The sequence below is a fragment of the Crocodylus porosus genome, unplaced genomic scaffold (assembly GCF_001723895.1).
Source record: "Crocodylus porosus isolate Cpor-Errol unplaced genomic scaffold, CroPor_comp1, whole genome shotgun sequence".
Taxonomy (NCBI): domain Eukaryota; kingdom Metazoa; phylum Chordata; order Crocodylia; family Crocodylidae; genus Crocodylus; species Crocodylus porosus.
The window spans coordinates 45,768,238-45,792,729 of record NW_017728918.1 but is presented as its reverse complement, the minus strand read 5'-3'; the positions used below and the strand labels follow the sequence as shown (position 1 = coordinate 45,792,729).

The 24,492-nt window shown below is 38.9% G+C and overlaps 1 protein-coding gene across 15 annotated transcripts in view; it reads left to right on the top strand.

Moving 5' to 3' along the window:
• Nucleotides 1–24,492, top strand: part of DST (dystonin) — a 478,409-nt gene that overhangs the window by 355,584 nt on the left and 98,333 nt on the right. For all 15 annotated transcript variants that reach the window (XM_019537571.1, XM_019537570.1, XM_019537564.1 and 12 more), the window contains 6 exons: nt 216–451; nt 2,362–2,491; nt 4,165–4,364; nt 6,311–6,806; nt 8,930–10,404; nt 23,332–23,493. In XM_019537571.1, the coding sequence (XP_019393116.1) occupies nt 216–451; nt 2,362–2,491; nt 4,165–4,364; nt 6,311–6,806; nt 8,930–10,404; nt 23,332–23,493 (2,699 nt within the window). The remainder of the gene's footprint in view (nt 1–215; nt 452–2,361; nt 2,492–4,164; nt 4,365–6,310; nt 6,807–8,929; nt 10,405–23,331; nt 23,494–24,492) is intronic.

Here is a 24,492-nt window from a genome sequence, read left to right as displayed (position 1 = left end):
GTGCAGGTGTCTCTACAGCATGTCTGGCAAAAGGACCATGGGGCTGTTCATAGAACTGGGGAGAAGATAGCTTTCAAGGTTCAAGTGAGGTATGGAGAAGGTGGGCTGTCAGATTGTCAGGAGGATTTGGAAGTTGGCTGAAGAATTGTGAGTGGGTTCTGGAGGGAAGTTGGCCTTGGGCTGTATTTTAACGTAGACATATTTCCTTCTTTCAGAATTAACAACTGTTCAACAAGCTATGTTGGATTCAAATCACAGTTATGAAGACTTGGGAGTCTTATTGAAAGAAAAAGTTTCAGAACTGGAGAGCATGCTTTCAAAGATGCAAAGTATTCAAGAGGAATCAAACTCAGTGATGCAGTGGTTACAAAAAATGGATAAGACTGCAGCAGGCTGGGAAGCAGCTCCCACTGATAGTGAAGCTGTTAAAACACAAGTAGAGCAACATAAGGTACTCTGTGCATGTGAATAAAGCTATTAAGAGTCATATACATTTTATACAGAACTCCCAGTTGAAATCACTGAGGGAGTTCTGTCTAATAATTGATATAGTACAGTCCTATATTAGTACTGTATGCAGATAATTTTTTTTCCCCAGCAAACCCCATAAATGTGGCATTCAAGGACAGAGCAGCTCTGGCAAACTGTATATATATTATAAAAGATGTAATGTATACAAAGAGAAGGAATTGTTCATTTCAGAATAATTTAAACTGCCAGTTTAAGTAGAGGGTGTATTGATTGTGTACTGATATCCAAATTGATTCTGGGTTATTTGTTGAATTGCATGCAACACTTGAAAGGCTCTATCTAGCAGGACATTTTCTGCAGCTGCTGGGCTGTTGAAACTCTACAGACCTCCCAGGCTGCAGCTGCAGAGGTTTACATCCTATTCTAAGACATCAGTATCCCTTCAGCAGCTAGGTCATGCTTGTTAAGTTAGTTACTCCACCCACAATTCAGTTGTCATGTGAGAAACACCACAGCAGCATTTCAGTGATGACAGGAACCATTGTATACAGAGCTGGACACAGGCATGGGTGAACTGCATGGCCGCCTGGGGCCCAGACAGAAAGGGGACCCGAAAATGGTATTTTTTTTTCCTGTTGTCCAATTATTATTATCATTATGCCTGGTAAAGGAGGACCTGATACTAAAAATTCTTCCGGGGCCACCAGGAGTCTAGGTATGGTACTGGTTGTGCAGAGGTTCATGTTTATCAGGAGATGAACCCGGTAGGTGCATACAGCTACTGAAGGGTAAAATGCTTTCTTCACCTACAACTGTGAACATTCTTTATCCTTTATCCTCCTGGGATAAATCAAGACAGAACTTTCCCAGTGAGTGAACTTTGTCAACATTTGTTGATCAATATTAAATATTAAATTTTACAGTATTGTAGATTAAACTTTACTATGTATGACCTGGTTTTCTTCCAAATTGACCTAAATTTCACTGACTTACAACTTAGTTTGAGGCAAAAATGTTTCTTAGTTGTTTTATGCTGAATGCTCATCCCCACCCCTCACCCTTCCCGACCAAAAAAGGAAAAGAACCCAGGGTCTGGGTCTATATTTGCTTCCAGTAGTTTACACTTTCACATACAGAATGTTAGCCAGGAGTTTTTCATCGATGTCCGTGTTTTAGATCAGAACCTAACTGGACTGAAAACAGGTCATCTTCTGACTTCGCCTTGTAGTAACAGAAGCATGGATATATTTTATCTTTTTAATTCTTTAACAACCCCTGGCCTGTTTGAATGTATCTATGTTGATATAGCATTAAGTGTGTGAGTAATAGGAAGAATAAGGCTCACAACATAACCTTAAATGTAGCCACTAACTGTTTTGGACCCAATTCCTATTAATATAAATCCCTCATTGTATACCTTTTTCTTTAAGTGCATTCAGATGAACAAAATTTATCAGTATAAGCATCAGTATGATTATTTTAGAATATTCAGACTAGAAACCTCCTCTCCTGCTAGTAAATGTGTCCAGCTGCCATAGGGGAGAACTCCTCTGAAGCTTTCTTTTTCAGTAGGGAAGTGGGACAAGTTCAGGCTAGGCAGTTTCTGCCATTAGACCTGGTGGCTCTTGTTACAGGAATTAATTTTTCCAGGTTTATTGCTTATGCAGTGAGCCACTGTTACTTTGATTTCTGAATAGTACAATCTCTGCTGCTTTATGTCTGATGAACCTTCATAATGTGCTTTGAGATCTGCAGTTAAAAACCCACCACAATAGTGCTAGATATTTATTAGGATAATGTTTGTGTTTGTTGGCATAACATTATGGAATTAAAACATCTGTACACTATTCTTGGTTTAATGCTTAAGTGTATTGTTTGATGGCTTTGTAGCAATTTGAAACAGAATTGAAGCAAAGTGAGAATAAAGTACAGGAGCTGAAGGACAAAGTGACAGAGCTGTTGGAAAAGAACCCGGACTCTCCTGAAGCACCCAGATGGAAACAGATGTTGGATAAAATAGGTACTATAGTGCTCTCAACTAAAGCTCAGACTGATTGTGATATTGCTATTTTTTCATCATGCCAACAATCACCAGTTTTGAAATAGCTTGCTTTTTTCTTCTTAAACCGTGGGAAATTTCCACTTTTTCACAAGAAGGTAAATCTGGAGTAATTCTATAAAAGTGAGTGATCTCATTTAGATTGTTATTAGTGCAAAGGAGAGCATAATTCAAGACTCTGTTTTAAAGATCTTTATAATGTATCTTTTTTGGATACTGTGAGACTGAAGCTTGTTGTCCTGGATGTTTCTTTAACAAAATACAATGAAAACAAATTAAGTTAGTTCAAATCGTAGTGTGATATAAAGAGGACTTGGAGCTGTTTTTAATTTTTTTCCATGCTTTTTTCCATGCACTTGGCTTTTGCCATGTGTGGTTTTTAGTGGCACCTTGCCATTTTCTAAAGCAGACTTCTTAAATTAGGCTAAAAAATGAAAATGGCCTTGTTTGGACAACAGCTATTGAGGTTGTGTACCATGTAACTTTCATAGTTTTTAAAAATATTTGCCTACTGGGTTGCTCATATTTAAAAATAAAGTTTTGTATGCTAGCGCTCCTTGATTTTAATAGACATTTCCATAATTACATCAGAGTTATTTTAAAACTGGTCATTTTTCCCAATCTGACTTTTTATGAAGGAGCTCAAAAAACTCTTAAGATCTGTATGAGGTCTCGGAGAGAATTGGAGCAGCACGAGCTGACCATAGAGAGAAATACACAGCATGTGTGTGGATTAAAGTTATTACAGACCAAAGGGGCTGAAAGAAGGGAAACCTGAAAGAAGGGACTCTGCAAGGACATGAAGATCGTAGACAAAATCCAAGGAATAGAAGAATGTAGCAAAGTGTTAGAGCCAAATGAGGAAGCATAGAAAGAGGCAGATAATCACAAGGAAGGAGAGAACATAAAAACTACACAGGGCTACACAGAAAAATGCAAGTTGGAAAGGAATAGGAATTACATATGGGAGCAGACAAAGCATGCTAGACTGGCAGGCATTTGAAACAAAGAATGAGATGCTAGAGGAGGTATTAACAATTCTTAATGTAACACAGGACTGTGCATTTTAGTGATAGTGGAGATGCACAGTTTTATATTAGCAGGAGAAATTAGCAGGGGGAAACCAGCAGAGAAAGTACTTTTATTATGCAGCGCATAGTTAACTTGTGGAACTCATTACTACAGAAGGTTGTAGAGTTATACATTAGAGCCAAGTTCAAAAAGGAATTAGACAAATTAATGGCTGATAGGTTTATTAATAGCTATTAAATAGAATATATTTATTAATAGCTATTAAGTAGAACAGAATGAGATGTATTGTCTGGCATCTTTAAGTCTAGATCACTCTAAATAAGTCCTGTTCATACGCTCTCCCTCTAAAGCAACCATGCCTGCCACAGTTGGAGACAGGATACTTGTCAGGTACAGATTCAGGATGTACTTTACAGGGGAAGATGTAAATACATTGTATATACTGAGTCTTTGCAAAAAAGCATCTGGCACTAATATGCAAAGTGCCTGTTTGGGTTATTCTGGAGATCTGATTATATTTTATATACAATCTTATATTTATAGCCCCTCTGCTAGAACATATTTGCAATATGTTGTTAAAGTTATCATTATTTTCTGATAAGATTCCAAATGGAAAGAACTCAATCAAGTTACAGCTGAGAGACAACAAAAGTTGGAAGAGTCTTCAAATTACCTGACCCAGTTCCAAACAGCAGAAGAACAGTTAAAGCACTGGCTTATAGAGAAGGAACTAATGGTCAGTGTGCTTGGACCACTTTCAATTGACCCAAATATGCTGAACACACAAAAACAGCAGGTCCAGGTGAGTATTAGTTGTCAACAAACATTATTCAAAAGAATAAGTTTTTCTTTTCCTTTTGCTAACATGCTTTTGATTTGAAGTTAGTGTACAGCACAGTTGCACTGATTTAGTAGTACACATTATAACTCATATCGTTCCTATTTGAAATGGCCACACTGATGGCAAAACAAAGCAAGAGACCAATGAGAGATCAAAGTGCAGAACTTACCCTAAGGGTGATACCTGATCATACTGAGCCTCACATAAAGGGCTGCGTTTTGACCATGCTGTGTTATGTTCTAACTCTGCTGAAAATGGTCCTTTGAAGTTTTATTAATTTAAGTGTGTGAGTAGCTACTTACATTTTATGATTTGTTTTCATATACAACCCATACCATTTAGATAGAAAATGCTCCTTTCAGGTTTTTATCTATTTGATCAGTCCTGTAGGTAATAACAATCAAAAAACAAGTAAAATGCAGGACTGGAAAAAGGAGGTTATGGGTTATCAAACATGAAAGAAAGAAGCAAGAGAGTATAGGAAAAAACGGGAATGCTTTTGTTATAGAAACAGAGTGTAATGGGAATGTGTATAACAGGAAAAAGAAACTAATGTTAGAGCAGACAAAATAGCAGAAGCTAGGAATTTTAATTCTAAACATTATATTACTGCCAGTGAAGATAAATTGCGAGGAGATATTATCCTATTTTTTTATAAAATATGATTGAAACTGTCATTTCCATGTAAGTTACCAGAATGCTTAAAAGAAAGACTTTAAAAATGAACTGTGTTGTAGTACTTTTGTGAAAATGAGTTAAAATTAGTCTGTAACAACTTTAATTTAAAAATCTAGACAGCCAGCATGAAGGTATCCGGTATCACTTACCAGTCCTTAAATGTTAAGCCTGACATGACTTAAAAAGGAAAGGATTGGAACTTTCTATAAAATAATACCATCGCTTTTGTGCCTTCTTCTCTAAGTATTATGACTTATTGCCAAAACAATTAATACTAAGAGCTGCAGATATAAACTTTAATAAATCTTACAGTACACATTCAGTACTTTTGTGAATTAATTCAGCTTTTTGTGTGCTAAAATAACACATTGTAATATTATGTCACTATACACCTCCTTTGATGATAGGTTCTACAGCAGATTTCAAAAGTGGGAAAGAAAGCACTGTTTGAAACTAAACAATGATTATTTTATTTAGTACTATTACTTAATTACAGAAATAGTAACAGAATTCAGAATCCCATTTGATGCTGAGATATAGTTAGGATTCGATTTTTATCAGTAAATGTTGAAAAATGTCAGTTTCACCTCACATTCACAGACTAATAAAAAAATATCCCCATCTTTAATCAAAATTTATAGCAAGGGGACGTAAGAAAAATGATGGCTGATGGAGTGTGTGATGACAGGGGAAGCAGTCCTACAGAGCTGTGCTGATTGTAGTTTGGACTGCAACTCCCAGAAACCCCTGAGAACTGGTAGCAAACAAAGAAGTGACAAAGCAGATGAGGGACCTGCAGGCGAGCAGAACCACAAATGATGGCAGCTCTGCTGATCAACTGGTGCCAGTCTTACAGTAGTCATTTTTGTCACAGCGAGTGGTTTAGTTCCACTATAATAATAGTGTACTGTCATTAATAAATGTTCTGCCCCCACACCCTTTATTTCTCACAATCCTGAAAATTTAAATCAATAAATATTGAAATTAATATTGATATTATTAATCAAAATGATAAAAAAAATCAAATTCTGCCAAGCATAGAAGTAGCACATTCACCTATTTTTTCTAGTCCATTTGCCTGTTTTTCAATTAGCTGAAATTTTTAAACTGAGAAATGTGTTATTTTAAACTGTGGAAAAACTAGAGAAAACACATTGGTTCTATTGGTAGTATATTTTGCTTTCTATCCTCTCCTAAACTTAATGTCTCATTACTTACTGTCACCTCAGATTATCCTAAAAGAGTTTGATACCAGAACATCTCAATATGAACAGTTAACTACAGCTGGTCAGGGGATACTGAAGAGACCAGGAGAACACCCTCCTTCTCATGGAATTGTGGAAAAGCAGCTGGCAGCTGTGGCACAAAAATGGGACAGCCTAACAGGACAGCTGAGTAGCAGATGTGGCCGAATTGACCAAGCCATTGTCAAAAGCACAGAATATCAAAATCTTCTGAGAAGCTTGTCTGATAAGCTAAGTGTCTTGGACAATAAGCTAAGCAGCAGCCTGGCTGTGAGTACACAACCTGATGCTGTGAAACAACAGTTGGAAATAGCTAGAGAAATGAAGCAGGAAATAGAACAGGAAATGAAAAGTATAAGAGTGGCTCAAGTTCTGTGTGAGGAACTGTCAGCACTGGTTGGAGAAGAATACTTGAAAGCTGAACTTACTAGGCAATTGGAAGGTATCTTAAGACCATTTAAGGATATTGAGCAAAAAGCAGGTAAGCATTAAAAAAATAAAATGGTAATTTGGAAATCAAACAAAGTATAACAGTTGAATTTATTTTATCTTGTGTTTACTGAATTGAAAGTGATCCATCTCCAAGATCCAGACAGCCCTCTGATCCAGCGTCGTTTAAAATCTTCAGTTAACGATTTAGACCAGTGGTTTTCAGCTTGTGGTCTGTGGACCGCTGGGGGTCCACAGACTATGTCTAAGAGGTCCATGAAAGATGAGTATGATCAGTCAAAAGAATGTGAATACCCACACTTACAATTCAAAGGGGTCCCTACATCCATTTGAAATTTTTAGGGGTCTGCAAATGAAAAAAAGATTGAAAATCACTAATTTAGATAATGGGCTTGAGAGTAGCCAGTTTGCAGATGACACCAAACTGGGTGGTGGTGCAGACACTTCGGAGGGTAGAACTAAAATGACTTGGATAGACTAGAAAAATGGTCTGCAGTCAGCTAGATAACAATCAAAGTGCAAGTGCAAAATCCTGCACTTAGAAGTAACTGCATGCACAAATACAGATTGCAGAAAGATTAGTTAGGCTACAGTACTATGGAGAAGGACCTGGGGGTTACAGTAGAATATAACCTGAATAAGAGCTAATGGTGTGCTTGAGTTGCAAAAAAGGCCAATGTTATACTAGGCATGTCTACATGTGCATTAATGCTCTTTTCCTAATGCACATTATATTTAGTACCTCCAATGTGAGGTACTAAATTAATGCACATTAGGCTGTGCTAATGCTCAGTAGTAAAAGCACATTCTTTTTAGGTGACACTTAATGTGTGTATTAGCATAATAGCACAGGTTTTTACATGCTGCTTTAATGCCCAGTAAAATAGGCTACAGCACATTAAACTGCCCGTGTAGATGCGCCCACTGGGTTGTTTTAACAAAAGTGTCATTTTCAAATCAAGGGAAATGATTCTTCTGCTGTATCCAGCACTTTTGCAGCTTCAACTGGCATCTTCTAACAGTCTTCTCTCTGAAGGGTGTTTATAGAGTAGATGGAGATGGGTTTTTCTTTGTGACTGTAGTGAACAGGACTAGGAACAATGGCCTCCAGCTTCAGGAGGGGAAATTTAAATGGGAGATTTGGAGGAACTTTTTGACCAGGAGGGTGGTTAAGCACTGGAGCAGGTTACCTCCAGCAGCAGTGAAATGTCCACTGCTGTAAATTTTTAGCAGCAGGTTGGACAGATACTTGAATGGTTTTGGAATGATCCTGCCTTGAGGAGGGGGCTGGACTAGATTACCTCGTGAGGGGTCCCTGCCCTATTTCTAATGCTCCTAACCTTGTAGCAAGTCCATGTATTGTTAAACAGTACCTGAATCTTTAGCAGGCAATTTTGCATTTGATGAGGACTGAAACTGTAGTGCAGGTCTAATTTCTGCCTGTATTTTCCAGTTCCACTCACTTGATATCCCAAAATGAGATAATCACAATGGGCTTAATTTTTCTGCAGAACATTAGTTAAAAATAGATTGTATGTTAGGCACAGGTCACTGGCTCAAGAGGTCTAACTAGGGGAAATTAAGGGGCTATGATATTATAGAAGGTCTCACTGGATGACACAATGGTTTCTTTTCGCCTTAAACTGTTTTAATCTAAAAACATGATTGTGTGTGCTCTTCAGGCCTGGCCCACTCGCTCTGGGTTCAGATGTGCATTGGGACTGGCAGGCTTGATGTGTAGTAGATGCTTTGCCTTATTTTTCTATATGGGATTGTTTTGGCTTGGCTTGGCTTGGCTTGGCTTTGGTTTTGGCTTCCAAAGACTGAGCATTGCCTTCCTGGGCAGCTTTGTTGCTGTGGGCTCTGCAGATCTTGCCCCAATATGGTTGAGCTCAGCTCTCCTCTTAGATCTGCTCCTCTTAAGTTTATTTTCGATAGTGAGGCATTTTATTATCCTGTCAGCTGTTGTCTGAAAAATGAGTGTTCCCTTTAGTTGCAGTCTGTAGTAACGAATGAACTGTTATGAAATTAATTGAGAAAACTAAAAATATATTCCTGGGGGAAAATAGTTTTCCTTTAGTTAGAAATGACTCACCATGATTCTGATCAGTAGCTATTTGTAAAAACAAACCTGCATATTGTTTTGTCTTACAGAAAACCATGTTCAGCAGCTTCAGTCAGCATATGCCACTTCTCATCAGTTCCAGCAAATGTCCAAGGACTTTCAGGCCTGGATGGACAAAAAGAAAGAGGATCAGAACCAGGCCCCCCCTGTGTCAGCTAAGCTTGATACTCTGCAGTCTTTACTTGAAGAACAGAAAGACTTTAAGAAGACCCTATCCGATCAGGTTAATTCTTACGAAAAAATTGTTACAGAAGGTGAAAGTTTGCTACAAAAGACTCAAGGAGCTGAGAAGGCAGACTTGCAGTCTCACCTTGCCATGCTCAAAAGTAACTGGGAAGAAATGAATAAGCAATCAAAAGAAAGGGAAGATAACTTAACAGACTGTCTAGAGAAGGCCCTCAAATATAAAGAACACGTAGAAACACTGCAGCCGTGGATAGAGGAGTGCCAGAACAACTTATCTGGAGTAAAAGTGATTATAGATCCTGTTGAAATAGAGAACTCTATTGCTCAGGTGAAGGCCTGGCAGAAGGACTTGGACAAACACCACGGAATGGTGGAATTATTAAATAATGCAGCTGATAGTTTGCTCAATGCCAGCCAAACAGATAAAGAAAGCATTAGAGAGGAGAATGCTGCACTGAATCAAAAAGTGGACTCAGTCACAAAACAGCTACAGAAGAAGAGAGAAGCCTTGGAAAATATGGCACAAAGACTAAAAGAATTTCAAGAATCATCCAAGGAAACCCAAAGACAACTTAAAAATGCCAAAGAGCAGCTGGAAGCTCATGATGCTCTTCGACCCCAAGCTTTCAGTAACAAACACTTGACGGTGTTGCAGACCCAGCAGAAAGCACTTCAGGCTTTAAAGCCTCATGTGGACTTGGCAAAAAAACTTGCCCAAGAACTGGTAGTAGACGCCTGTGATTCTGCAGGTGTTTCTGACCTCTTGTTGCAAGCTGAATTTTTAGAACAAGAATATAGTACGGTTAGCCAGCAGGTTGAAGACAGGTGCTCATTCCTAGAAACCAAACTTCAGGGAATTGGCCATTTCCAAAACAGCATCCGAGAGATGTTTTCCCAGTTTGCAGAGTTTGATGATGAGCTTGATAGTATGGCCCCAGTAGGAAGAGAACTAGATATACTGCGGTCACAGAGAGAGGATATTAAAAATTTCCTGAAAAAGTTGGAAGACCTTATTACAAGTAATGAAAATGCCAATAAAACCTGTAAAATGATGTTAGCCACAGAAGCTGAAGCATCTCCTGATCTTCTTGGTATAAAAAGGGATTTGGAGGCCTTAAGTAAACAGTGCAATAAGTTGCTAGACAGAGCAAAAGCCAGAGAGGAACAGGTGGAGGGGACTATTAGCCGTGTTGAAGCATTTTACAGTAAGTTAGAAGAATTTTCAAGTCTGCTTGGGACCGCTGAAGAACATGAAGAATCTCAAGGTCCTGTTGGTATGGAAACAGACGCTATTAATCAACAACTGAATATATTCAAGGTAGGGAGGTCCTTTACTTATTGTTAGAGTGCTTTGCATTTTTGAATATGGTACTAATCTGGTTCTGTACTATATCACTTCAAAACATACTGATCCTACTCTATTTCTGCCCTTCTTTGTGTCCCACAACTGCCACAGCTCTCTGCCACATCTTGGGAAACTTTCATTTCCTTGCAGCCCAGGCTTTCATTACTCTTCTTTAAGTCTTGTCTCCTGACAGATTCTCTCTCCAGGCTTTCATGACCCCCATTTCCTCTATGTGCATGGTGCCTTCCTACCTCTGCCAAGTTAAGAGAACTCTGCACAGTTTTCATGAAGATGCCTATGCACCACATGAATTTTTTCCTTTCTCAGGGCTACATTTCTAAGCTCCAGCCTGGCAAACACACATACAAACAGTCTCATTGTTTTCACTTATGCATGTGCATAAAAAATGTTCATAGGATCAAGATCTTGGATTCCCCGTCTTCCATCCTGACACTGTCCTCATTTCCAGCCTTCTGCTAATCCCTATCCATGAGTGACTGGTGCTTCCTGAATCTAGAGGGGACCCACAGAAGCTGCTGATGGTGGCAGCCCTGATGGTGTCAGGAGGGAGTACCACCCCTACCGACAGCATCAGTATCAGCTGTCAGGGGCGGCACTGGCGCCATTGGGGGGGGCACATTCACCCCCATGCACACCCTACCAGTCGCCTGTGTCCCTATCCCTAGTTCTATTTTTTGCATATTAATTCATGAAAAGTTTTAAAAATATTTCCATTAAAGCAAGGGCCTTGTCTTGGCATTCATATTCAAAATCCTTTTCCACTGGTGTAAATAGTTTAACGTTTGCTGACAAATAGCTGTCATCCTGGTCATAGGAAAACTATACTTCATATTGCACGTATATCAGTTGTAAAGTGCCTTTGTGATGAAAGGAGGTGCCACCCCCCCCCCCAATGCCATATTTACTCATATACCATATGTGTCTTTTCTCCAAAAATTAGCCTTCTAATATGTGGGTGTGTGTTTTAAGCAAGGAAACTGATTTTCACACCAGAATGGGATGCCTGGAGATGCTGAAATAGTTGTTGGGTGCCTTGCTGGCCTCTAGGCTCCATAGAAGATGGAACAGAATCTATGGATCAGCATCACTCGCTTTTCAGCTGCACCACCAAAAGGTCAGATAAAAGCAGGTCCCAGTTCCAGACGTGCCTGTGACAGGGCTAAACCTGAACCTTTTGGTACTGCAGCTAGAGGGTTGATAATGTTAGCCAGGAGTGTTCAGCCAGAGTGACCCCAACATTCAACCATAGTGAGCCCATGCTGTAGCAGTTCAAATTATGGAAAAATCTTGTCGTCTTCATTTTCTCTTCTGAAAAAAGGTTCATGACCTATTTGAGGACATGTGGTATACAAGCAGACAAATAGTTGAAATAATAGTTGCATAATTAAAGCATTAGATTGTAAGGATTAAAATTGAATGCTACTGAGAACCGATCAGTATTTATGAATTTCAAAGCAGAAACAAACGTTGTTAGTAAAACCCTTTGGAAACCTGACAGCAAGCAAAAGATTGTGCTCTGATTTCCGTTGTTAGACTGACACAGCAAGATTGAGGGGGAGTCAGTTTGTGTTCTCTGAACGTGCCATCTCTCTGATATTTTCAGACTTTTAATGTAGTTCCTGGTCTTTCTAACTTTCCACATACTGGGTCAAGAGGGTGGTTTGGATGGCTGTAGGGCTATGCTGTCAGGACCAGCAAAATCAGTGGCAACAGGCAGCAGTAGGAGAATTCGGTCCAAGTTCTAGAGCAGAAGGAAGATTAGAGCTAATTGAAAAATTTCCATCAAAACTGTCTTCATTGGAAATTGGGCTCTTAACTAAATAAACAATATTTGCAGAAAGAGCCCATCTGTTTTCATATATATATATAGAGAGAGAGAGAGAGAGGGAGAGATAGGCTGCAGATTGGATGCTGACACTTTTTTCCTTGGAAAAATGTGCTTGCATTTTTTGGCTGAAAAATGCTCTAGTCTGATTATTCAGAAGAATGCATTTTTGGGCAGAGAGGGGAGGAGAAATGTTGGATCATCTTTAAAAAGATGTCAGGAACCTGCTAGTGTCACCCAAGACCTGACGAGGTGATGTGGCAGGGAGTGATTAGGCCTATGCCTGTGCTGTTAGGTGTGGCTATTGCTGGTTGCTTTGGGAAAGGAGTCCTGTTTCCAGAATTTTCCAGAGTTTGTGCCTTATAACCACTGACAAAATAGGCTGTTGAATTTGTGCCAAAGGTAGGACCCTATGGGTGTGTCCAGATGAGCACACGTGCAGTTTATGGTGCACATGTGGTTTGCAGGATGTCCCAGCATCAAACAAACAGAAAAACACTGCAAAAAGCAGTGTGGCACGTGCAGCAGCAGCATACTCCACCGAGTACTCCACAGAGCCTGGCCATTCGCTCCATATGGCCGAATCGGTGCTGCTGCTGCACTGGGATGCCCCCAGGACCCCAAGGAAAGCTGCTGGGTTCAGCATAGGTGATGGCCCCAGCCTCCCCTACCCCACCTGGGACAAGCTGACACATGCTGGAGCATACGCAGCAGCAGCAACAGCAGCACAAATGCCCCTGGAAACTCATGTCTCTGCACATGGGGGCATGCCCTATGGGTTCTAGTCTGGGGTAAAAGGGAAGAAGGGCTGGAAGGTATCCTTGGTGAGAGCTCCTTAGAAAAAGAAACCTTATGAATTCGAAGATTTTTATAGTTAGCCCGTACAAACTGCCTGGCAGCTGCTTTTTGAACCTTTTTTGAAGGGAGCAGCTGAATCCACTGGCTACATCCAGTGCCTGTGATGGATCTGTCTGTGCCTAATAGGAGGACAGGAAAAGAGCCTTATTAGTCTGTGGTTCATCTCCTTTTACACACCTGATTCTGGGCATGTGGCCATGTTCTCCCTGTCCTTGAACCTACCATAATACTTCAGGCTGGTTGTATGGGCTGTGAAAGCTGCACTGTTTACATGGGTGCTATACTTGCTGGTTCTCATCGTGCTTCCACAGAGCCATTCTGCCTGACTTAGCCATCCATAAGCCAAGTGGTTTCAGGAGCTATAACTCCATTAGTAGTGCTCCTTCATGCATGCACCCACACTCTTACGCACATATCCCCTCATCCTCTCAAACTGTGGTTATAGCTGCAAAATCACAGTTTAGGTTTTTATGTCTTTGACTGCTGTGGTAAGGACAGTCAACTTCACCCCCTCAAAAATAAAATAAAAATTTGCTTCTGGGTGGATAGACTCATTCACATGATCCCTTTTACGCTCTTCCATGGAAAGCTTTTACAGAAAAGGCCAAAAGTGTCTGCTGTAGTCTGGCCAACTTTTGCAAGCAAAGAATAGAGCTTTGTGATATTTTTGGCATCTCCTATTAACATTCACAGTTATTAAAGAAAAAGTTTAGAGTTGAATTTACTCATTGTGTTTGTACTTGCTTGTTTAAACCAGAAGATTAGAGAGTGTTAAATTCAGAGTGGGTGTCATCAATATTAATCAATGGTAACAAAGTAGAGATGTCATTTATTTTAAGTTGAAAGTGTAATACTCAACTGCTTGGTTTTAATTTGAAATATTTAAGAACATTTTAGTTGAAATATTATTCCGTTTTAGAAATGAATAAGCTGGAGTACAGTTCACTAGAAACAAGTAATCAGGGTCACTGCATCAAAGAGTAAACTAGGAGTGGGCATATCTACACGAGATGTTTACTGTGCCTCTACATGTGCCTCTGTTAGGGTACATGATACTAATAAACTCCGCAGTAGTGTAGTACCATATTTACAAGTACTACCTTGCTGCGGATTTATTTTAGTGTGTAGCAGTACATATGTAGGGTGCCACCTAGCCCTGCACTATAGCAACCCCATGCCGCAGCCAGCCCCACTGCATTATATTGAGCCCCGTCAGAGCAACCCTGGTCTGGCTGGTTGACCCCTGGATCCCCCCGGGCTCCAACCTGGCTCTATGAATAAACTCCAGAGCTAATTGCTCCTGAGTGCATGTTCAAATAGCATGCCCAGAAGCAACAAACTCCAGAGCAATAACCTCTGGAGTTTATTCATGTGCACTACTTGTATGTGTAAATGTGCCCAGTGAGTTTGGATTTTCACTGAAGTAACTAAGAGTAGTGTTTGGCTCAATAGGCATAAAAAAGTTACGCTCCCCCCCAAAAACAAACAAACAAACAAACAAACCAAAACCATTGGTGTTCGGGCAGAAGGTAAAAAACAAATAATTCTGCTCAAAGTTTGTTTTTAATTTCTCAGAGAAATAAGTCTGTTGTCTTTTATTGTATTTATTTCATTGTTTTATCAGTGAAAAAATATGAAGTGAATGGATCAGTAACAAAAGAAAACTTCAATAGATGAGCTTGCTGTGTTCAGTTCCACTGAATATCCCTTTTGTTTCTTTAAAAGCAAAATGAACAAAACCTTAGAGATGGGCCTGAACCAAAAGCCTGGATCTGGGCCCCACTATAAATTTTGAGAAGTTTGGATTTAGAAATATCTTTGTTTTTGGGTCCCATCTTTTGAAAAATAGAACAAAACAAAAATAACCAACTCCTCCTCTGCTCCTAACCATCCTCAGTCACAGTTACTATACTTGTAATATTTGCAGATCTCTACACTAAAAATCCCTTCCCTACTTATTAATGAAGATATGTGGCATTATTCCAAAATTCATCAGTGGATGATTCTTTGGTTTGTTATTTTTTTTTCAGAAGAGTAGTAAATATAGCTCTTAAAGACTTTTCTTAATGGTTGCACTATGTAGCATGTATGTAGAAGAAAGCTTCTAATTGGAACTCACAGAAAATCTTAGCTTGTCTGAATGCCTGAATGCTCTTGTTGATGAGCTTGAACAAAGATTATAATTGGTTTATGCTAGTTGTATAGATTGTATCCTCTGATTTATTTATTTTTGGCAATAGGACCAACATAGTTCTTGTGCAACAGTCTGAGGTTCATTTTCATATGCTTAAGTAATCTACTGAAATCCAGAGTTTTTGTTAATGTACTAATTTAAGCAACTTTTGCAAAATAAACCATAGAACTCTTTCATAGGGGGTACTACTTGTTATGATCTTTGGTAAGAAGTAAAAGTAGGCTTACAGGATTGTTTTAATTTTTTTTAACCTGAGAAACTATCTAAAACTTACATAAGATTGCTCCAAAAGGTCTTCTCTAGAGCTAGTTCAAAAAATGAAAACTAGAAATTAAAAAATCCAAGTTTTATCAAAATATTAAAATATAGAAAATCTACTCTACTATTGAATCCAACAAAATGTAACAAAACTAATCTAAAATCTAAAACTAATCTAAAATACAGAAAATCTAGTATGAACATGCCCTGCTAAAGCAGATACTCTTCTCTTTCATTTCCATTGAAATTTGTGTTTGGTTTGGATGCTAGTATGTTCTTTTGCCTGGATTGCCAAAGAATGTCCTCTTCATCTTAACCATTATGGGTTATAATTCTCATTTACAGAAATCTGAGACTTTAGTCTCCATATGTCTCCAAGTTAGTATCTGTTTGACAGTTTAATATGGAATAGCTTTGTTTAATTTTATGGGCACTAGAGACATTATTATCTGTACTAGCGTGAGTTAATGAAACCAGCAAAATCTATGAAAGGAGAAAGAATGTTTAAATCCTTTTAATATTTTGGTCTACTAGTGACCACCTCTATGTCTGTTGCATTTTCTTTTTTAAAAGCCTTTTTGAATATCCCCTAAAACAAAAGTTTTCTCAGTGTTTTTTTTGTGTACTTAATACAGTACATTCTGTCCGCTGCTTAACTAATAGAGCTTCGGAGGGTTTTGAGTCAGCAGTGCTCTGTTATGTTTTAACACCAAGTACCATATGCTACTCTTAACCTGTGGTCTCAACTGTCACTAAAATTGATACCCCCCATCATGAGCAACATAGAGCTCTGGTCAATAATAGTATGCAAAGTAGTACTGCTGATGAAGCAGCTTGTATCCGACCTCTTCACTGTAGTATACTGGTGAATTATGTGTTCGCCCCTGACCTATCTGAATTTACATTTTAAGTGACTATTACCAGGATGTTCAGGTGCAAAATATTAGGGTTGTTTTGTAAGGTTTTTCAGAGTCTAGAGCCAGATTCTCTGCCTGGTTTCATTGTTTCCATGCCAGCACAATTCCATTAAGGATCATGTCCTAATATCAATATAAACTTTTTCACAGAGTTTTATTTTAGTTTCCATAGGAACATGAGAGGTTTTTGTTTGGATTTATAAAGTTCTCCATCTAGTGTTTGCTAGACAGACACTGCTCTAGGAAATTGTTGTATGGGAAAGTACAAACGAATAGAAACTAAACTAAAATTGAAATATCCAGTTCCATTTTTCAGAGGAACATGTCAAAAAGCATATAAACAATATAACTGCAGGTAAACTAGATTTCTAAAAATCTGGTAATAATTTCAGATATAAATTATGGAGATTAAAGTTCTTGGTTCAGTTTTTAACTTGACAGTACCCTTTTAAATGGGGACACTAATGGACTATATGTTGCCCTGTAGACTGCACTGAGTATACTATTCACCAGAAATCCACAAGATTGGATTTCTCTTTCTTCTGTCAGCATTTCTGATAGATTTTTTTCCCTATAATTAAGTAAAGTAGTGTTGTTTCTGCCGGTTGGAGAAAGTGCTCTGGAAATTCGGTAAGTCTTAAGTGGTGTCAGGTTACCTAGAGAGGCTGTGCGTTGTCAGTTTCAACATTCTGAACTAATTAACAATGTTTCACTGTGCTTCTCAGCAGCCCCGGTCCTCCAGAACTAAAGAATGTTTTCTGATTTACGTGATGTCACCACCAGCCAGCTTGTTACAGTCTCTCTAGGTACCTCCCACTAAAACAGTTCAGTCGGTCTCAGAGACAAGACAAATGTTAAAAGTGAAAAGATGACTAAGAAGTTAAGTCACATGGGGCGGAAAACATGGGGGGCGGCACTAAGAGGTCAGGCACCTACTAATGCTTAGGCAGAGTAATACTCTGAGAACGAATGGGATAGTAGCAGATGTTGCCTAAAGAATAAAAAGGGCGTTTCTTTAAGCTCAGTGCTGGGAGGGTGCCTGTCAGTTCGTAAGAAACCAGGGAAAGCTGGAAAGCTTATCAGCTACACTGGATGGTACACGTGAATGCTCATTGTTGGATTTCCTTTTATGCCTTCTTCTCTCCAGCTGCGTTTCAAAATGAAGACAGACGGTGATCACAGTCAGCTAGCTACAGCTTATAGTTAAGTTTTGCTGAATTTCAACTGAATGTAAATCTGCTGTGCCTTGGGAAAAAATGCTGTAATTATTCTACTCTGCATTTGCCCTAGACAGGGTAACAATCTCCAGGAGGATATTTGGAAAATGAGTTGAAAAAAGTTTCTTTTCTAATTATTAGCTCAAAGGGATGTTTGATTGCAGTGACTTGGCTACCTGGAAAACTGTATTTTCCTGTGGAACTTCTGAATGTGCCACAAAGAAGCTTAGTACAAGAAGAAAATAAATTGCCTTTCAGATCAAGATTATTTATAGCTACTGCCAAAAAAAAGTAAAGGACTATTTTATTATTCGTACTATTCTAGATTTATTTTCCCCTGAAGATTTTCTTGGTGCCTTCGTTTGAACTGTACGTGGCTACTGTGGGATATTTCTTTTTAAGCTTCTGCACCATGACTTATTTATAACGGATATAGAATTCTGCAGACATTTACATGGATTACAGTTAATTGGTCACCTACAGAAGATAATGTGCTGCCTGCTATAATGTTCATTTGTTTGCAAGATTTAATCAGGAGATTTAAGATACAAATTTTGACCTGCAAGAAGAAATGGAACATTCTGTTGGAAAGTTCTGAGTCTTTGAGCCACTGTTGGGTTTGATTTGGTTTTGTTTTAAGGTTTTTTGTGATATTGGAGGACTTGTATTCCTTACTTACTGAAGCACTTTATATTTTAGAAAATAATTAAATCAGCTGTAGTTGCATGTACACAGATGCACTGATTATGACCTTAACCACCTCATAAATTATGACATATATTTTATATATGTGTGTTTTTCTGCTAAAAGCATGTTTACTATAGTTCTTCAGACCGATAGCATCTTTAACATGTTTCATTATATGTCGCTGAAAGTAGAGGCATAGTAGTATATTTCTATAAACGCCTTCAAAATGGGGAAGCCACTTAGCAGGCCAGACTGTTTACGTCAGAATCCTCCTTGTGTGAGGAAGGGTGAAGAAGATGAAGATCTAAATATTGAAGACTGTTATGTTCCTCAGAGGTCAATATATGATACAGTGAGACTGAATGAACAGATTGATTCAGGTTCTAAAGGCAGCCTCTCCTCAAAACATTTTGCAGATCGAACTTTACCATATAGTCATAGAACACTGGATATTAGTACTTTGTGTTCCAATGGTGCCCTTACTTCTTCCAGTGCATTTGAGCTTAGAGGTCGTGAAGCTAACAAATTAGATGAAAAAATGATCTTCGATGCACTAAAATTGAACAGTGATATAATCCGAACAGCTGGATTACCCAAAGCAAAGTCTCACACAGAAAAGAAAGAACATAGGAGATCATGGAGAATGTTTGTTCCACCCAATTTTTCAGACTATGCAAATAAAAGTGAATGCTCATTTGTTGAAACTGCTGATGTTTCAGATATAGCAAAAGCAAGCAAATGGGGTACTAATTCTCTCACCTCAGAAGAGGATGACTCTGGTTTATGCAGCCCTCCAACAGAAAGGGAATCAAAACATGGCACATTATTAATAGGGGAACAACATCAAACCAGAAGTTTGTCTTCTGCAGAAGATATTCATGTAATAGGTCAGTTCAGACCATTTTTTCCTGCAATATACAGTAGTGAACAGAAGATCCCATCACATGCTAACAAAGAAAGCTACAAACTGACCTTGCATGATGTTTCTCTACCAGAAAAAACAGATAAGAGTGGTTATCAGAAATATGAAAGTGATCAGGAAGAGAAAGGGAGCACATGTTATAATTTACAGAGTTGTTTGAAAGAAGACATGACACATGGAGACCATCTCCAGGGAGATGGAAAAAACAATAATTTTACATTAGACAAAAAAGTGGAAAAGGAGTATGAAGCTGAAGAACAAATTAGCACACAAGTCACAATGATAGAAAGGGATTGTGTAGCTGATGCACCTCCACATTTAGATGTTTACTGTGCAAATGTTGGTATAAACACCAGTGACGTGGATTTAACAAAATATGAGATTTTGTCTGATCCAGAGGAATCTAGCATGACACATAAAGACTCAACTGAAATGGAATTCTCTAGCCAGGAGCTGGATTTAGATAATATCATAAGCTGCCCAAAAACTATTTCAGTGAGAACTAAAGGGACTATTTGGACTACAGGCCCAAAGATAGAAACCTCGGGTACAGTCTGCAATGGTCTATTGTCTAACAAGGTAATTCAGAAAGAAAGGCATCTTGTAAATGTTTCAGCAGAAACAAAAAGCTGCTTTCTTCTTTGCTATCCTAAAAGTAGTAAACTAGTAAAGTTTTGGTATGCAATTATTATTGCAACTAACATTTTATTTTTCATTAACTAAGAAAATCTGGTTACTGGTATTATTTGTGTAGCACATTACAAAATGTCAGAAGTGGGTGAGATGGTCACTTTAGTAAATGAATTAGGGGCAGTTTCTGACAGGGATAATTATTTCCAGCTGTTTGGTGCACAGCTATTTATTGTCCAGATGGTGTCTGTTACTCTTCATTTGGAAAGCCTCCACTGTGCATTGATCTTAGCATTCATTTTTTACACAAATTGTGGTTAAAGGCAATGCCATTCAAGGGCATTTATAGCTCATTTATTCGGCTTGACCAGCCTTTCTTGTAAAGGTACAAACAGCAGTGTTGGATTGTTGTGGTTCCCAAAGTGCGCAGATTAAAGACTTGTTACATGTACTGAGCCCCAGTTCCTGAATCTGCATGCCAAAAATTAGATCTGAAGTTACGGTGGTATTTTATAAGCACGAGCTCTTATAACATTTTCTGAGTGGTGGATGAGGTAAGAAAGTTAAGAGTGAAGCTTTGTACTAAGTAAGGAGTGTTTGTCAGGTCTGTAATTTTTTTCTGCCCACTTTGGCAGAAGTTTGAGCTATTTCAGGGTTTGTTGCTAAGCTGTTCTGGTGAAGTCTAGCCTCAAAGAGCATTTTAATTTGTTTTAAGCTTCTTTTTGTGACGTGTCTACGTGTATTTAAAGGATGGATTTGGGAGAATAAATCAATCCTCATGGCTTTTGAAAGATAAGGCATTTTGGAATATAAAAGAAGTCCAGGATATCAAAGCTGTTTATAAAATGATTACCCAAAAGCAGAGAATAAAGCTTGGCACTTTTCCTTATCTAGCATGGGAGCAGCTACTTGGTTACTAGTTATAGATATTCACAAAGAATTGCCTTTTTTCTTGTCTATAGCTCTCAGAAAAGTGTCGTCAACCCCAGTGCTGTCTCCTGTCTGTTCAGTCTATGTTATGCACCACCTTATTGGCATGTCAAATGTACAGAAAATAGCCCAGCCACCTGATATCTCTTTCTTTAAGATGTGTGACTTACCATTATGTTCCTCGTGCCCGAAAAGGAGAGGAAATGGTATCTTAGATGGGCTTCTTGCTCTTCAGGAAGCTGAAGAAGGTTGCTTTGAAAGCACTAAATGTAAACCAAAGCTGTTACTGAATGCCACTATAGAAATAGAAGGTTTTCGGCTCAAAAGTTGAGCATTCTTTAGCATTGTTTCTTCATCACTTATGTTTCTCTAGCCTACGTAATTAATTCAGTGGCCTTTGGTAAATTTCTGATCTCACTGACTGTAGTGTCAATTCAGCCTGTATCAACTGAAAGCAACTGAGGGAGTTTGAATTTATGCTAGTATTGCTATTATGATAATCTAGCACAGCAAAAGTTAAATGATAGATGCAGAAAATGTGCAGTGACTACATTTGTCCACACAGACACCTATATTTTTCAAAAATATCCTATAGTAATATAATAATGGGATGGCAGATTGTTTAAAGTGTCTTGGTACAGCTCTGTAAGGGTAAGTTCAAACCTGTCCCTGGGCTTGTCCTGCAGGCTGTTCCAGATGACATAGTTGGAAGTTGGCACCTGGTCATTTAGGGTAGTAACTCAAAGTCACCTGAATATGATACTGACCACATCACACACTTTTAAGCTGTTGACTGCTGTGCTTTAACCTGCTAGCCTGATGTAATCTAGGATGAGGTGAACCTTTGACCTTTTTTAAATAGAATAATTTGTAACCTCATTAAGTATCTGCTTTGGTGTTGTTTCTCCTTCCTCTGTGCTTCACTTCCCCATTTATTCCTATTGCTGACAATTTCCTAGGCTAAGTACAGACAGTCAAAAAGCCTGAGGCTGAATCGATTCAGTCTTTGTAGGTTAAATTGAAACAGATTTAAACTGCACAGCTTAAATAGAAACAGAAGTGACCAGACATTTACCTTTGATTCAGGAAATGCAGCCACATACCTGCCATGGCTCAGGCCAGAAGCTAGGAGACAGTAGAGTATGGTTTTCTGGCTGTGAGTTCACTTCCCCTTCCTGCTGCCCTGAGGTCTCTGTGATTTGCAGTCCAAAATTACAGCAGCAGTACTCTGCTGGGTTGCTCATCACTTTCTCTTCCTGCTTCCAGATGCCTCTGGGATTTATAGTCCACAGTTGCAGCCAGCAGTAAGTTTGAGTGGGGGAACAGGTGTTTAACCCTCCTCCCTGACCTCAGACCCCAACTAGGATTTGCTGAGGGGCAGTTCCCCCATAGACTGGGCTGCTTGTCCCCTCACTAAGCCCTGGCTGCTCCAGCTAAGGAGCAGAGGGGTGGGGCCAGCCCTGCTCTCTGGAGTAGACAACACAACCCAAACCAGGGCTGCAAAGCATGCTGGGGGGACTGTGATTTAACTTGAACCAGGAATGTGTCTGGGACAAGTTTCATAAATCGGTTTGACCCAAATCAGTTACATTTGACACTACATTCAACCAGGTTTATCTTAAACCAGTTTCAGCCATTTTGAAGCTGGTTTATATATACTGAGCTTCTGTTCTGTTACAGGTTCAAACCAGTTTCTGATCACTGAAATCAGTTTATGTGTAACTTCTGTCCCTAGCCCTAAAGTCTGGTCTAAAGTTTGTCTTCTGTAACTTCAGGCCTTTGACCCTTAGCCAGTCTTCGGAAATCATATCCAGTTCTCTCCCTCAGTGTGCATTTTGTTCACTCACTTTTATGATCTGCATGCTCTTTATAGTCCTTCAGAGCCTGCTTTGTTTTTTTTGAAATGGTATACCTGTTTCTCTGTGTTATACTAGCCCTTGTATTCTTTTTGTGGTCTTTCTCTATGCATTCTCTCCTTTTCTCTGTCCTTCTGAAACACATTACTGTGACCTGAAGACAATGGGCCACTTAGTAACATGTGCAGGCAGGCAGGTTTTCATTGTATCCTGCCCTGTCTGTACCAGGACTGGATTTGCCCCAGTGTGCCAGCTGGAGTCAAAGCAGAACCAGTTAGAAGCTGACTTTAAATTTTATATGAAATCTTTTTGTAAATATAGTACTATACCTTTACAGATAGCGTTTGTTCATTTCCTCAGAAGTATTGTACTATCTTTGATTATCTTTCATTGTACTTAGGATGAGGTTTGTTTCAGTAAATACAATTTCTTTTTAATTATGCTGTATAGCGCTGCATTAGTTTTCTGTACTAAGATGAGTGCATGCTGTGTGATTTTACTTTTGATAGCCACATCACAGTTGCTTATGCTGCTGATATCATTAGATATAATAGTACAGATGACTCTTTGGTTTTCCAACTGCAGGTATTCCAGAAAGAGGAAATTGATCCACTGCAGGTTAAACAACAGGAAGTAAACTGGTTAGGTCAAGGCCTTATTCAAAGTGCTGCTAAAAATGCTAGCACCAAGAACCTCGAGCATGACCTTGAAGATGTGAACACCCGATGGAAGACTCTAAATAAGAAGGTTATTATACTGTATACCTACAAACTCCATTTCTGCCTAATTGTTTCTCCGTGCACTTACAGCTTATTTATGGTGCCATCTTTCAAAAATGAAATTGAAATATATTCGTAATGGTGTCAAGATTGTGCTACCTTAATATAGTTGCTTTCCTTGTAATTTTCTTTAAGAAAAAAGGTCTGTGTCATTAATCAGCTGTGTGTGGCTGTCATCTCTGTCAGATTTTCTGTAGGTTTTGTCTTAGGGTACTAAGTGAGGACTGATTTCCTCAGGACTACACAATCCCCTCTGGTTATGCAGAGGAGAGGAGTTTAAGCTAGAAAGTGCCCACATACATAGGAAAGGTAGTGGCACTGTTTGTTCTCAGCCTCTTAGTCATTTCTCTCCCTTCATCATCTATGGTGATTCTTCCTATTGTATTTTCATTCACTATGCTATATGTTTATTTTCCAGTAATACTTTAAGCAGCAATAGATTACAGCTGTCTGACCAGAAGCAAGTTTCATTTAAAGTACCTCAAGGCTTTTTCAGTGCTATAACCCTCTTCAGTAACCACTGCTTTGAAAGGGTGACTTTTTGTAGCTTTGGTTTCTTTTCTATGCCATTAAAAGTTCTGGTACAACCATGCAAAAACAGTAGTTGTTGAAAATAGCATATAGCAGTGGTGAGAAGTAGGAAAAGTCCACATTGTCTCAGGCTCCGCCTCTCAGAAGGGATGATGCAGCGGAGCAGCAGATGCTCATGATTCATGGATCTGTCGTCTCCTTCCCTGCTTTTTGAACTATGAAGAGAGTATTGTCCCATAATAAGGGCGGCAGTTCTGGATCCTTGGCTGAATGTTTTTACAAGGGAGCCCTTGTAAATTGCACACTTCCTAGAAGCATGTTTCTTGACACTATCTCACACGGCTATTATTGTACAACATTACTGTACATCATGGGAGTATTTTCTGTAATGGATTACTGAGGTGATTTAGTTTTCTAAGACCCAGCATCATTCCTT